The sequence below is a fragment of the Anolis sagrei genome, chromosome 2 (genome assembly GCF_037176765.1).
Source record: "Anolis sagrei isolate rAnoSag1 chromosome 2, rAnoSag1.mat, whole genome shotgun sequence".
In the NCBI taxonomy this organism is placed as follows: Eukaryota; Metazoa; Chordata; class Lepidosauria; order Squamata; family Dactyloidae; genus Anolis; species Anolis sagrei.
Window position 1 is genome coordinate 64,634,947 of NC_090022.1, and position 12,913 is coordinate 64,647,859.

Below are 12,913 nucleotides of genomic sequence, written 5' to 3' on the forward strand. Positions count from 1 at the left end.
AGGCATACTTATAAATAACTGTGTCTTGTATGTACCTTGGATGTCCATACATTTAAACTGTATGAATCCTGGTGAATGTACTTTGGGGCTATCATTATTCCCTATCCACAAACAGTTACTCTTAAGCTAAAAACTTGGCACTCACTGGCCAATAGGAGACTATCTATGAATGAACATTACCTTTCCATATTGTTGCTCAACACCTCACAATGGCACTGATGACCTAAGAAATACTACCTCAGTGCTCCAATCTGGGGTGGGTATGGAGGCGGTGGGGGGGGGGGGGGGAGGAAAAAAACTCTGATGAGATAAAACTGCATATTAATTTACCCCGCCTTACATTCTTTTAGTTTTGGTATGGTTTTTAAAAGTTTTTTTTTAAAATATTGTAGCCTTATGTTTTGTTTTATGTTGCATGTTTTCTTTGCCATTAGAGAATTTCCACAAGATGGGGCTATAATCCTAATGGGAAAATGCACAATTTAAGATAGGATGTTTTTTTATTTTAAAAGCTGCAAGCACATTTTAAAACTTGGAGCACTCTTCTACCAGAATAGGATGACAGGTTTACTTCTATGACCCAGATGTGACATACTGACTTCTGGAGCAGACAAATCTGCCCATTTGGAAATGGAGGGAGGATATGAGTTTTAAAGGTCATTTTAGTGTATTTACTGTATTTTAATTCTGTTTTTACCACATGGCTACTATTTAATTGTTTTTTAATTTTTGTATTGCACTTTTTATACTTGTCTAGTGTGGACTGTTAGCTGCCTTTAGTCTCCATAGGGAGAAAGGCATGGCACAAATGATGATGATGATGATAATCATTATAATACTTATTATTATGTCTCTTTATATTTTCCACTGTATTTTTATTCAGATTTTTCTATGAAACATGTTTTTGCACAAAAAAAACATGTTTTTGTGCAAAATAAAAATAAAGTATCCTTTTGTACAAAATATTGGAAACCAGAAGTGTCTACATTTTAGATTTTGAAATTTTACATATATCTAATGAGATATCTTTCAGAATTTTTTTTTGTCATGTCAGGAGCAACTTGAAAAACTGCAAGTCGCTTCTGGTGTAACACTGAATTAATTAATTAATTAATTAATTAATTAACTTTGCTTCTATACCGCTGATCTCAGCCCGGGGGCGACTCACAGCGGTACATTACACACATAACCTGAAGGTAATTCTATACACAATATTTTAAATAATTTTGTGCATGAAACAAAGTCTTACACTGAATAATCAGAAAGCAATGGTATCACTATCTCATCCCACCATATGGACAATTCTGGATTTTTGGAGCAGATTTTGGAATAAGGGACCCCCAACTATATATATTTTTAAACAAAGTTGCAAAATGTGGAAAATTAAAACACTATTGTAACCTTTTGCATTTCAGAAAAATATTTTGAAATTATTCATTTTAGATGTCAATAAGCAAAGTTTTACACCTCTAATTTAGATATTATTTTAATCATGGAACAATTTACAAAGAATGGCACATTTTGTCCTAGATTATGAATATAGAAAAGTACATTCTATATTTTGGTTCAAGTGGCTGTTCTTTCAAAGAACCTTTCCAATGCAGATTAGTCACAAATTCTCATTGTCTGTAGTTATGAGGCTGAAGTGGTGTTTGTGTCCTTTTTCAAGTGGTACAGTACAATACCGAAACATCAGCACTTGCTTCTGTGTGACTGCATTCTTTTTAAACACAATGCTATATTTAAATATTCTCCAAGAACAGTCCAATTTGAGGTGAACCACAAACTCCCCTTCTCAACAATTGTTTACCTGCTGCGTGCTCTTATTTCAAAATATAAATAGATGTTTTGTTCCTCTTTGAAACTTTCTTCACATAGTTTGGCTCTTGTTTGAGAAATATCTTCTATTCCTAAATTTCTTTAGAGTATATTCCAATGTCCACAGGGCTGGCTGAGCCATCATTTATAATATAATTGCTCTACAGCAGTTATAGATTAGCTCTATTTCAAATTCCTCAATGTCCTACTGATCATGAGGGTGAGTGAAGAAGATTGCTTGTGGTGGTGGTGGCTAATGAAAGGAAACAACTTTAGTTGTTTTTTTTTTTTAAAAAAAACTGAAATGTGGCAAGAGGCCCCATCTACACTGACCATATTATCCAATTTCTGAATGCAGATTATCTGCTTCAAACAGGATTCTATGAGTTTACAATGCCATATAATGCAGTTTAAATCAGATAATTTGCATTTGGAAACTGGATTATATGACAGTGTAAATGGGGCCTGACTCTTCTGGCTCACTCTTGATTTTTAAAAGTTTTTCAGGAAGTGATTATGATACAATCTTGCCATGAGCCTCTGACCTATCAAAGTATTGAATAATGGAAAACAAAAACAAAGCAAACAATGATACAAATGACACTCTGAAATGTCCATCTGAGTTTCCATTAAAGTATGCCACAAACTTGCTAAAAAGAAATTTCACCGTTGTTTGAATAGATGGAACAGTCTATATACTCATCTGACAGATAAACCCTATGAGAATAAATTGAAACCATTCTATTGAGGTTTCTCTTGAGGAAATTAATTTCAGCTATTAACATGTTGAACTCATTCTCACAATCAGAGAACACCCTTCCAGTGAAGCATGTTGAGCATGGATATTAGTCATGGACAGCCTCCTTTCTCTACATATCTCTTCTCATTTCAGGATATATGACCACCAGTATGGACCCATATGCTGATTAAGATCCATTGATCAAACTCTTACCTTTTTGCTTTGATTATGTCAGGTGAAACTACCCATATGAATGGTTAGGAACTCATTACTGCAATAGTCCAGAGGGCCTGGAATGACCTCCCTTATGGCTTTCCAATAGGGTAACAAGCCTAAATTATTCTGTGGGGCTTTTGAAGATTGAGTTCATAGGATGTTTACTTATTATTTATCAACATGTTACTTTGTTCTACATTGAATTATAATCCTGTAGTTTGTACTACACGTTTACATAAACTGCCTTGAGCCTTAGAAATCTTTTGAATAAATACGACAAAACAAAACAAATTTGGCATAAAAAACATAACATCAGCCCTAGCAATATTCTAAAGAAGTGTGCAGGAACAATGGAACTCAAAGCACAGTTGAAGAAAATTGTTGAAGAAGGTTAAAGAGTCTATTAAGAACACTCTAATTGGATATTTTAAATTTGTGATATCAGGCATTCAGTTCTAAAAAATCACACAAAATACATTCTATTTGTACTTCTTAGATTCTTCTAATAACAACTGGTTTTGAATGTTCATAACATTTTATAACCGAAATCCTTTTCCCTCTGCAAGCATGTACACACGTCATCAATTCCCACCTGTGGCTGTTGAGTTGCACTTGGCTTCTGAGGAGATGGTGAAGGTGTTTTAGACAAAATTTGGTTCATTCTGGTTACAACAAGCTCAGTTATCAGTTGCTTGTCTTCAACCTGATGCTCGCCAATCAAAGGCATTGCAGAATCCATAACCTAGAAAACATCAAAGTTGATTAGGCAGAGAAAAAGTTTTAAATATGTTCATGGTGCATTAAATTTTTATTATCCATTCTGAAATTGAAAAGATAAGTTATACCTAAATTAATGTTAGTGAGAAATGAAGCATTAATTACAATCAAATTTAAATTCTTTTTTAAAACCCTTTTGTTTAAACCTTAACTAATTTTGATTTGGGGAAAAGCCACAGAATTTGTGGGGATGACCTTTTTTCAAAACAAGGAAAGCAAATACTGTGAGGTCTGCTTCGGCCAGACCTAGCTTGAAATTCTGTGTCCAGTTCTGAGCAACACAAGGATATTGACAACCTGGAATGGGTTACCAATATGATCAAAGGTCTGGAATTCAATGCTTAGAAGAAAAAATATAGGAATCTGGATATGTTTAGACTGGAGAAAAGACAGTTGAGATATGACATTATAGCCATCTTTAAATAAATAAAGGGGTGTCATGTAGAAGATGGAGTGATCTCGTTTTCTGCTGCTCCAAAGAGTACAACATGAACCAATGGATTCATATTACAAGAAAACAGATTCAACCTAAACTTTAGGACAGTGGTTCTCAACCTGTGGGTTCCCAGGTGCTTTGGCCTACAACTCCCAGAAATTCCAGCCAGTGTAACAGCTGTTAGGATTTCTGGGATTTGAAGGCCAAAACATCAGGGGACCCACAGGTTGAGAACCACTGCCTTAGGAAGAACTTGTGTAAGGGCTGCCTTGGAAGGTGATAGCCCTCCCTTTTTATAGACTTATAAATAGATGTTCAATGGGCATTTGTAGAGTGCTTTAATTGTCTATTCCTGTATGATAGGTGGCTGGACGAGGTGGACTTGGAATCCCTTTCAAGTCTGTGATTCTATGACAACAAAAAGTATATATTTTTCCTGTACTAAAAGTATTGCTTTGTTGCAGTAAAAATTGATGCATTTTTGTTCAGCTGTTAAATGACAAAATAGAGATCTACTTATTTCTATGACTTCAGATGCTGTAATTATTCCACTGATTTTTCCTCTTTGAAGTGTAGATCATACAAATTAGATGTATAGGCAATCTGTAACTATCATGTGGTCCCATAATAGATCTGACATACAACCATATCAAATACAGGCTCCTAAGACACAGGCACTCTTGGAAAGAGATGAGTAGCTCAGCTTTCATCTCCTGCAACTAGTTGCCTTACTAGTTTTCCAGTAATGCAATGCCCAATGTCTTATATGTAGTCATCTAACATGACAGGCAACACACACACTTGTGATAGTTCTAGGCATTTCTTTTCTGTCAGGCATTAAGAGAGAGACCTTAAGTTTTATGATCTTAAAAGATTTTAGAGACAGATGTAATTTTGCGCTTATGGCTTCTCCTCCTCCTCCTCCTCCTCCTCCTCCTCCTCCTCCTCAAGAGATTAAAGAGTTATAGCTTTTGAATCTATTGGTTTTTAATCTTTTAATTTTGGGACTTATGATATCTACCTCTACGAAATTATTTCTCACCGCCTGAGAAGCTGTTATATTAGAATGCATTCAGAGGACTACAGTATTCTTCTCCTGCTGCGAAGTGATTTTTAAAACCTCAAGGCATAATGCAAGACACACAATAACCTTAAATAGAGCCTACTTTCCCAAATGGAAGCATTCTAGACCACTTTGCTACAAAAGCTGAGTGAGGAGTAGCATAATTGTACATTGAAATGCAAACATGGACAATGTACCTAAGTGTGCAATCATAAAAGCCTTGAAGTACAAACCAAATTACAGGAGAATGAAAGAATAAAGCAGCAGGATAGAAGATAAGAAGAGCAGAATGGTGAAAGAAGACAAAAGATGAACAGCAGGCTGTATTAGCTATAGCCAACATGCATATTGGATATCCCACCACTGGGTCCCCTTCCACACAGATGAATAAAATCCCACATTTTCTGCTTTGAACTGGAATATATGGCATTGTGGACTCAGTTTAAAGCAGATATTGTGGGATTTTCTGCCTGCATATTCTGGGATATAGGGCTGTGTGGAAGGGCCCTGAGACAAACCAGAATCATGTGGCTCTTGCTAATCTGAGTTTTTTTTAAAAAACCCATAGTTTTTAATGAAATGTAACAGCCTGAATGCACAACGACAGCTGTATCACAACCTTATACCATTCTGTATAAAATCATTGCTTTGAAATGGACAATTCATTTGAATGTTCTGTTTTTCTACTAACTAGAACTGCCAACAACACGTGTTATCCAAGAGATCGCGATGTATGTGTGAGAATAGATGCTGCTTTTAAATGACCACAACTGTAGCACTCGTACTTCCAGACCACAATGGAGCCATGGATTATAACTCTTCTAGCATAATCCAGCCAGGTATTAGTTTGGCAGCCTTGGTGATGATCAGCAATGGCTGATAGCCAGAGGTGACCCTAGGTAATTTTCAACGGTAAACAAACAGTATTTTGCCCCCCCCCCCCCAACCAACCAGTGATATATATTTTCTGTTCATTGTGGGAGTTCTGTGTGCCATATTTGGTTCAATTCCATCATTGGTGGAGTTCAGAATGCTCTTTGATTGTAGGTGAACTATACATCCCAGTAACTACACTTGCCGCACTTGCTCCCTTGCCTGGCCCACTTTGGGTCCGGAGGCGTGCCTGAAGACCCCGGCATGTACACCAAAAGTCACCTCTTCTCCTGACTTTCTCCTCGGCCATTGGGACTAAGAGAGAGAGAGAGAGAGAGAGAGGTGGAGATGCCCACCTTTCCTGAAGGTAGGCGCAAAAACAAAGGAGGGAGCGGAGGTGGGAGATACCTCCAGCCGGAGGGGCTCTCTCTCTCTCTCTCTTGGTCCCAATGGCTGAAGAGAAGGTCAGGAGAAGAGGCAACTTTTGATGCGCACGCTGGGGTCTTCAAACATGCCTCTGGACCCGAAGCGGGCCAGGCGTGGCGGCTCCGCCCCTTGGCCCACCCGTGGATTGGGGAGAGAAGAGGAGGCGGGTGGAGCGCCGGGGGATCAGGAAAGGGAGCCGGTCATGGGGAAGGGATTGAATACGGAGAACGATTGAGTGCTGGCTCTGCTCGCGCACCCGGTGGCCGGGTGGAGTAGGAACGAGAGGGGCTAGGCGAGGCTCAAGGGCCCGGCCCCTTTGGGAAGAGGATCGCCCGGCAGCGAGGCAAGAAAGCCGAGGCTCCCCCCAGACTGCTAGGGCTGTTGTGAGCTGAGGGGGCGCTCCTCAAGTGGCAGTCAAGGGGCATTTACAGAGGCGCCTCTGCGCCCCAGGCAAAAAAAAGTGTTCTGAGACCGCTTACTTCGCGTAATGGATGAGACGCCCCTGCTGATAGCTATTTATGGAGCTCAGCAAAATTGTAATAAAGAGGACTGAAAGGGGTATAATTCTTGAACCAAGTGGAACACAACTGGAACAAAAATCTATCAACTGCCTTAGATATAGTTGCCCCTAAACGGGCTCTTCGCCCTCGCCGGAATAGATCTCTGTGGTTCACGGATGCATTACGTCAGATGAAACTTGAGCGGAAAAGATTAGAATGTAATTGGCGCAAGAAACCTGATGAAACATCAAAGCCGGTTTTTTAAAAACATAAAAAAATCTACGAGGCAGCCACCAGAGAGGCCAAAAAAGAATATAATTCCTCATTGATAGCATCCGCCAGATCTCGACCTGCTCAAATATTTAAAATTGTTCGTAACATCACAAATCCAGCCCATCCGGCCAAAGATGTGACTAGTCAAGATATTATAGCAGAGACCTTCCAGAGCCACTTTATAAATAAAATCAACCTGCTCCGCGAAGGGCTACCTCCCACAGAGGAGACATCGAGGGAACTAGAGGCCTTCTGGCCATCTAGTGGCCAACTTCTAGAACATTTTGTGCCACTAGAAATGGAAGACCTGGAAAAGACTCTAGCTGCAGCAAGACCAACCACCTACTCCTTCGATCCTTGCCCCTCCCGGTTGGTTAAGGAGTGCTGGGAGGGACTACAAGATTCCTTAAGGAGCATCATCAATAGCTCCTTGGAGCAAGGAATTTTTCCAGATTGCCTTAAAGAAGCAGTGGTCCACCCTCTCTTGAAAAAACCATGCCTAGACACCGCCATACCTAGTAACTATCGCCCAGTTTCAAACCTTCCATTTTTGGGCAAGGTGATTGAACGGACAGTGGCGGGGCAGCTACAGCAATTCTTAGATGAGACTGCGGGTTTGGACCCCTTTCAATCAGACTTTCGTTCAGGGCATGGGACAGAGACTGTATTGGTAGCTATTACCGACGAAATTCGTCATCAGTTAGGCCAAGGCGGATCAGCGCTATTGGTACTCTTGGACCTCACAGCTGCATTCGACACCGTGGACCATGACTTGTTGATTCATCGATTGGCTATGTCTGGTGTATGAGGTTTAGCCCTGAAATGGTTCAATTCGTTCCTCCGGGACCGGAGACAGAGGATGGAGTGGTTAGGCCAAAGCTCTGAGAGATCCTGCCTTTGCTGTGGAGTTCCCCAGAGTGCCATCTTCTCGCCCCGGTTATTTAACATCTACGTCCGGCTACTTGCTGGACTGGTGCGGAGCTTTGGCATAGAGTGCTACCAGTATGCAGATGATACCCAGCTACTCTTGTGTCTCGAACCTGGGCCAACTGCGATTCCTGAGAACTTTAGGCTGTGTTTGGAAGCAGTGATGAGATGGCTGCGAGCGAGCAGAATAAAAGTCAATCCTCCTAAAACTGAGATACTCTGGCCTGGCCAGCCGCCAGAATTAATCCAGTCTCTGCTTGATTTCAACGGGGAAGCTCTGGTTCCGTCTGCCACTGTTAAAAGCCTTGGGATTGTGTTGGACTCATCGCTGACGATGGAGGCCCATATAACTGCCATAAGTAAGCAGGCCTTTTTTCATCTTCGCCAGGCAAGGAAATTGGCATCCTACCTTTCGGTAGAAGCATTGGCAACAGTAATCCACGCAACAGTCACCACGAGGTTGGACTATTGCAACGCCTTATATGCCAGCCTTCCGAAGTCAACAACTCAGAAGATTCGGATGGTCCAAAATGCAGCGGCCAGGCTGCTAGCGGGATCATCTATAAGATCCCATATTACACCGATTCTGCAACAACTGCATTGGCTACCAATAGAACATTGGATCTCTTACAAGATACTGATCCTGACATTTAGAGCTCAAAATGACCAAGGACCTTTATATCTTAGGGACCGCCTCATTCCTTTTCTCCATCAGTGGTCACCTCGATCCACCCAGGAAAATCTCCTATATATACCGGGTCCTAGGGAGCTACAAGGCATAGAGCTTTTTCGACCTATGCTCCAATTCTGTGGAACTCATTGCCTCCGACATTAGAGCAATGTCGGAGTTGTGACCTTTTGTAAAGGCACTCAAGACTTGGCTGTTTGGTTGTGCATTTAAGTAATCAGATCTAATTTGACAAATAGTCACTGTTGAATGTTTTTATGTTGAATGTTTTTATATTGTGTAAATGCTATTTTAGACTGTAAGTCGCTCGGAGCACCTTAGTGGAGAGCGACTAATTAAGAAATAAAGTGAAGTGAAGTGAAGTGAAAAACAGGACTGAATATCATGAATAACATCTGCAAAAAGCTAAGTGCAAATTGAAAGCATAAATAGTTCTCCCCCCCCCCCCCGCCCCATCATAATAAAGGTGTTTATGGAGAAAAAATATTTAGCATACCTCAAAAATATAATCCTTCCCATCCTTGCCATGAACTGCTTTGATGGCACAAATGTCCAAACCTCCAAACATTTCAGAACAGCTGTCAACCCAGAGTTTGTATCTAGAATAAAAAGAAGTTTCAAGAAGTTGAAAAACAAGTTTTGATCATAACAGAGATCTATCTATATAGATTGAGCTGGTTCCCATATTACTCCTCCTTGTTCCATACACACAAGAATAAGTGGCTTCTCATTTCTTGTAAAAATGCATTTCAAGGGCTTTGGTATATTTTTTTTTCTTGGATGCATGTCAGATTCCACATCTGTAGAAGTGTTGACTGGAGTGAACAAATTTATTTGTTTAGAAATCATTCCTGCTGTAAACTGCCATAGTCACTTGAATCTAGGATAAGTACTCTTTTTCTTAATGAGCACTCTGGAGAAAAACCAAGGAAAACAAATAAAACTGGTTTTGAAAGGCCTTTCCTATACAAGCCAAAGAAACATTTCGAGGCCTGAATTTTAATTCTTGTGAGAGTAGATCAATTGAACCCATTAGATCTACTTGTTGCCTCCCCATTCAACAACTGATTGAATGGGTTTACTTTAGTTAGAACTAAAGAACAGGGTACCAGACTGATTTTTTTTTTGTAAAACAGATGGTAATTTTCATATACACATAAAACAAATGTAAAGAGATACAGTTGCTAAATAGGCAAGCTTATACAGAATTGTTGAGATCAAGAAATCAGACTTCAGCCTCATCTACACTGGCATATAATGCAGTTTCAGAATCTAGATTAACTGCACTGAACTGGATTATATGGATCTACACTGGCATGTAATTCAGTTTAGTGCAGTTAAACTGGATTCTGAAACTGCATTATATGGCAGTGTAGATACAGCCTACATCAGATGCAATCTAATGCAGATGCAAAATATGGCTGACAAAAAACTGCATAAAACAAAGAAAAATCTCATATTTCCAGATTTGACAAATATTTTTCTCATACTTTAGGGCAGTCTTTCTTAACCTGGTACCTTTCAGATATGTTGCATTGCAACTCCCATGATCCTTAGATAGGTCTGGTGGGTGTATGAGAATCGCAGTCCAACTCACATAGAATGTAACTGGATGTGGAAGGCAAGATCTGGGCTGTGCTCTCTCAGGTTTTGTGTGATGATTTTTTTAAAAGCAATCTCACAAGACCTCTTTATAATATTCTTTCTGAGATAGCTGCAAGAAGTTATTCTAAAAGGATAAACTGCGGGAAGGGAAAGGGTTGATAGCTCCTTCCCCTCTTCAGTGAAAAATACATTTTTGGAGGGCTACCTGTATCTTTCATGTAATATGTAGTTGGGCCCTCTGAAAAGGTAGAAAGGGATATATTGACTTTTGTTGTAATACACCTGAAAGCTGTAGCTCTGTCATTACTTCACTTTACACTTTTATAGGAGCTGGGAACTTATCCTTGTAATGTCTACAAATGCAGTTGGCTGGGTCATGGTTTACAGACTTGAAGATGAAATTTTAAAAGGTTGTTTTTAAAAAAGACACGGTTAAAACTTTTTGGGTTTGGCCTTAAAGAATACAGGCTGTTAACATGAACAAGCTGTCCCAGTGTACTTTTTAAAGGAATCTGGTACCTTTATGTCTCAAGCATTATGGCCTAAATAGGATGTTTGTCAGAGTGAGAAACAAAGTTACAATTCTTAAAAAATTCCCGGTCAACTAATTTTACTTTGAGAGCAGATTCTCATATACCATTTTAGGTATCCATTCCGGACCTGGGGCACAAATGCTGGTTTTACACAGTTCTTGCTTCCATATATTTAGAAGGAAAATGCACATCAAAACACTTTACATCAAAAACAAGACATATAATCCTTCCCATAGATTTTATTCATAACAGGAGATGATGTGTGTAGTTAGGCATGAGCAACATTATTCATGTGTTCATCCTATAGCTGCTAGCTCCCAAAAATGATCGATCGATCAATCAATCAATCAAGTAAAATCCACATAAAAAGAGTCTTGAAGCATCTTACAGAAAAAAGTTGGTCTTTCCCATTAAATGTTGCTTTCAAGGCAAATTTTGGGCAGACACTACTGAAAGATATTTGTGCAAGTCTGCAACATCTGATATTACTCACAATACCATAACCCTTTTCAATGTGATCCCATCTTTTGTTTCCCATTACATTTCAAAAGTGGTTTATGTTTTTAAATGAAATGACTGCTTGTTACATTAATGCTTGTCTACCTATCTGACATGGCAATTTGCTCCAACATGGCAGATCCAGTATTTGTCTTCCAGTTTCCAGATACAGAAGTTCTCCTGTGAAAAAACATAAATGCATAATGAGGAACACACTGATAATTTCATTTATTATTAGCAGTTCATTTGTTAGAAATGTCTCTTTTTTAACAGCAGGCATGCAAAACAAGTTGGGAAAAACGTAAGGTGATAATGATAACAATGATAACAATAATTTTATCTTTATTCCATTATGAATAAACACGAGCACTTAATTTGATATGTACAGAAAACAGTAACCAGGAAGCTGATAAAAGTAAACTTATTATGCATTGAACTTTTCAAAATGAAAAGGAAAGAAAAATACACAGTAACCTACCTACCACCCATCCAGAATTTGAGCTCATTGCAGCTGTATTTAAGGTAAGAATATTCCTGTTCTACTTAGAAAAATAGTAGCCTGGACCTGACCCATAATTTGTGTTCTGTTATAATAATTATATGACAACTTAAAGAGCTATTCCATTTATCATCACACTGTGAGGTCTGAATCTACAGAATATAATGTAATTTAAATCAGTGAGCTTCTACATACCAATACATAAATCTATGTAGTTAGTATATTGTTTTTGGAGAAAGGCAAGATGATATAACGAAATTTGACAGTTTCCATGTGTAAAATTTTGTTCCTACTGTGTTTGTGTCTTTTTCACCCCATGTCATTTCCTTGAAACAATGAAGTATTCATATTAATAGCCATATGGATGAAGCTCTAAACATCTGCAGTAGTTGTGGTGCTGGGACTAATCCTATGCTATATCTTAGTTATCTGACCATTGGCATAAAAAGAGCAACTATAATGGAGTTCTTTATCCCCCAACCACAGGAGAAACAATAGAAAATTACAATACAGGAGATCTTGATTGCAGCTTTAAAGCTAGCAAACCAGATGATATTTCCTGTGGGAGCTCTTCAAGTAATTACCCTGTGCTCGTGTTTGCATATGCATACAAAAAAAGAATGAAAACCATCTGTGGAACATCAAACTGTTGACTAAATATAGCTGAATACATGTGAATCTTGAAAGAAGTTTAACGCTGACTTTCATCAACCAAATTTCTAAGAGACCGTAATTGTATCATGAGAAAAGTACACTGCAATTCTGGAACTTTATAGTGCTTTTGTAATAAAATGTATTTAAAATAAAATATTCTATCCTATATGTTGTGAGAACTGGCTCCAAATAATGTGTATTTTCCTGCCTTGATATTCTGGGATATAGGTCTGTGTGGAAGGGCCCTAAGAGGCACACCTGGTGAATTATAATAGGTGAATATCCTTTTATTTACCTATTATCCTTTTTTATTCAACTCCTTCAATTTCTCTCTCCACCACTCTCTGATTCCGGAAGTCAAACAGAATTCCACACTTATATTCATAAC

At 38.9% G+C, this 12,913-nt stretch overlaps 1 protein-coding gene across 1 annotated transcript in view; it reads right to left on the minus strand.

The window, feature by feature from the left end:
• Positions 1-12,913, minus strand: part of SYN2 (synapsin II) — a 176,625-nt gene that overhangs the window by 18,407 nt on the left and 145,305 nt on the right. The window contains exons 8-10 of the mRNA XM_060765944.2: positions 11,478-11,552; positions 9,233-9,335; positions 3,366-3,515 (exon numbers count right to left, since the gene is read on the minus strand). Of these exons, the coding sequence (XP_060621927.2) occupies positions 3,366-3,515; positions 9,233-9,335; positions 11,478-11,552 (328 nt within the window). The remainder of the gene's footprint in view (positions 1-3,365; positions 3,516-9,232; positions 9,336-11,477; positions 11,553-12,913) is intronic.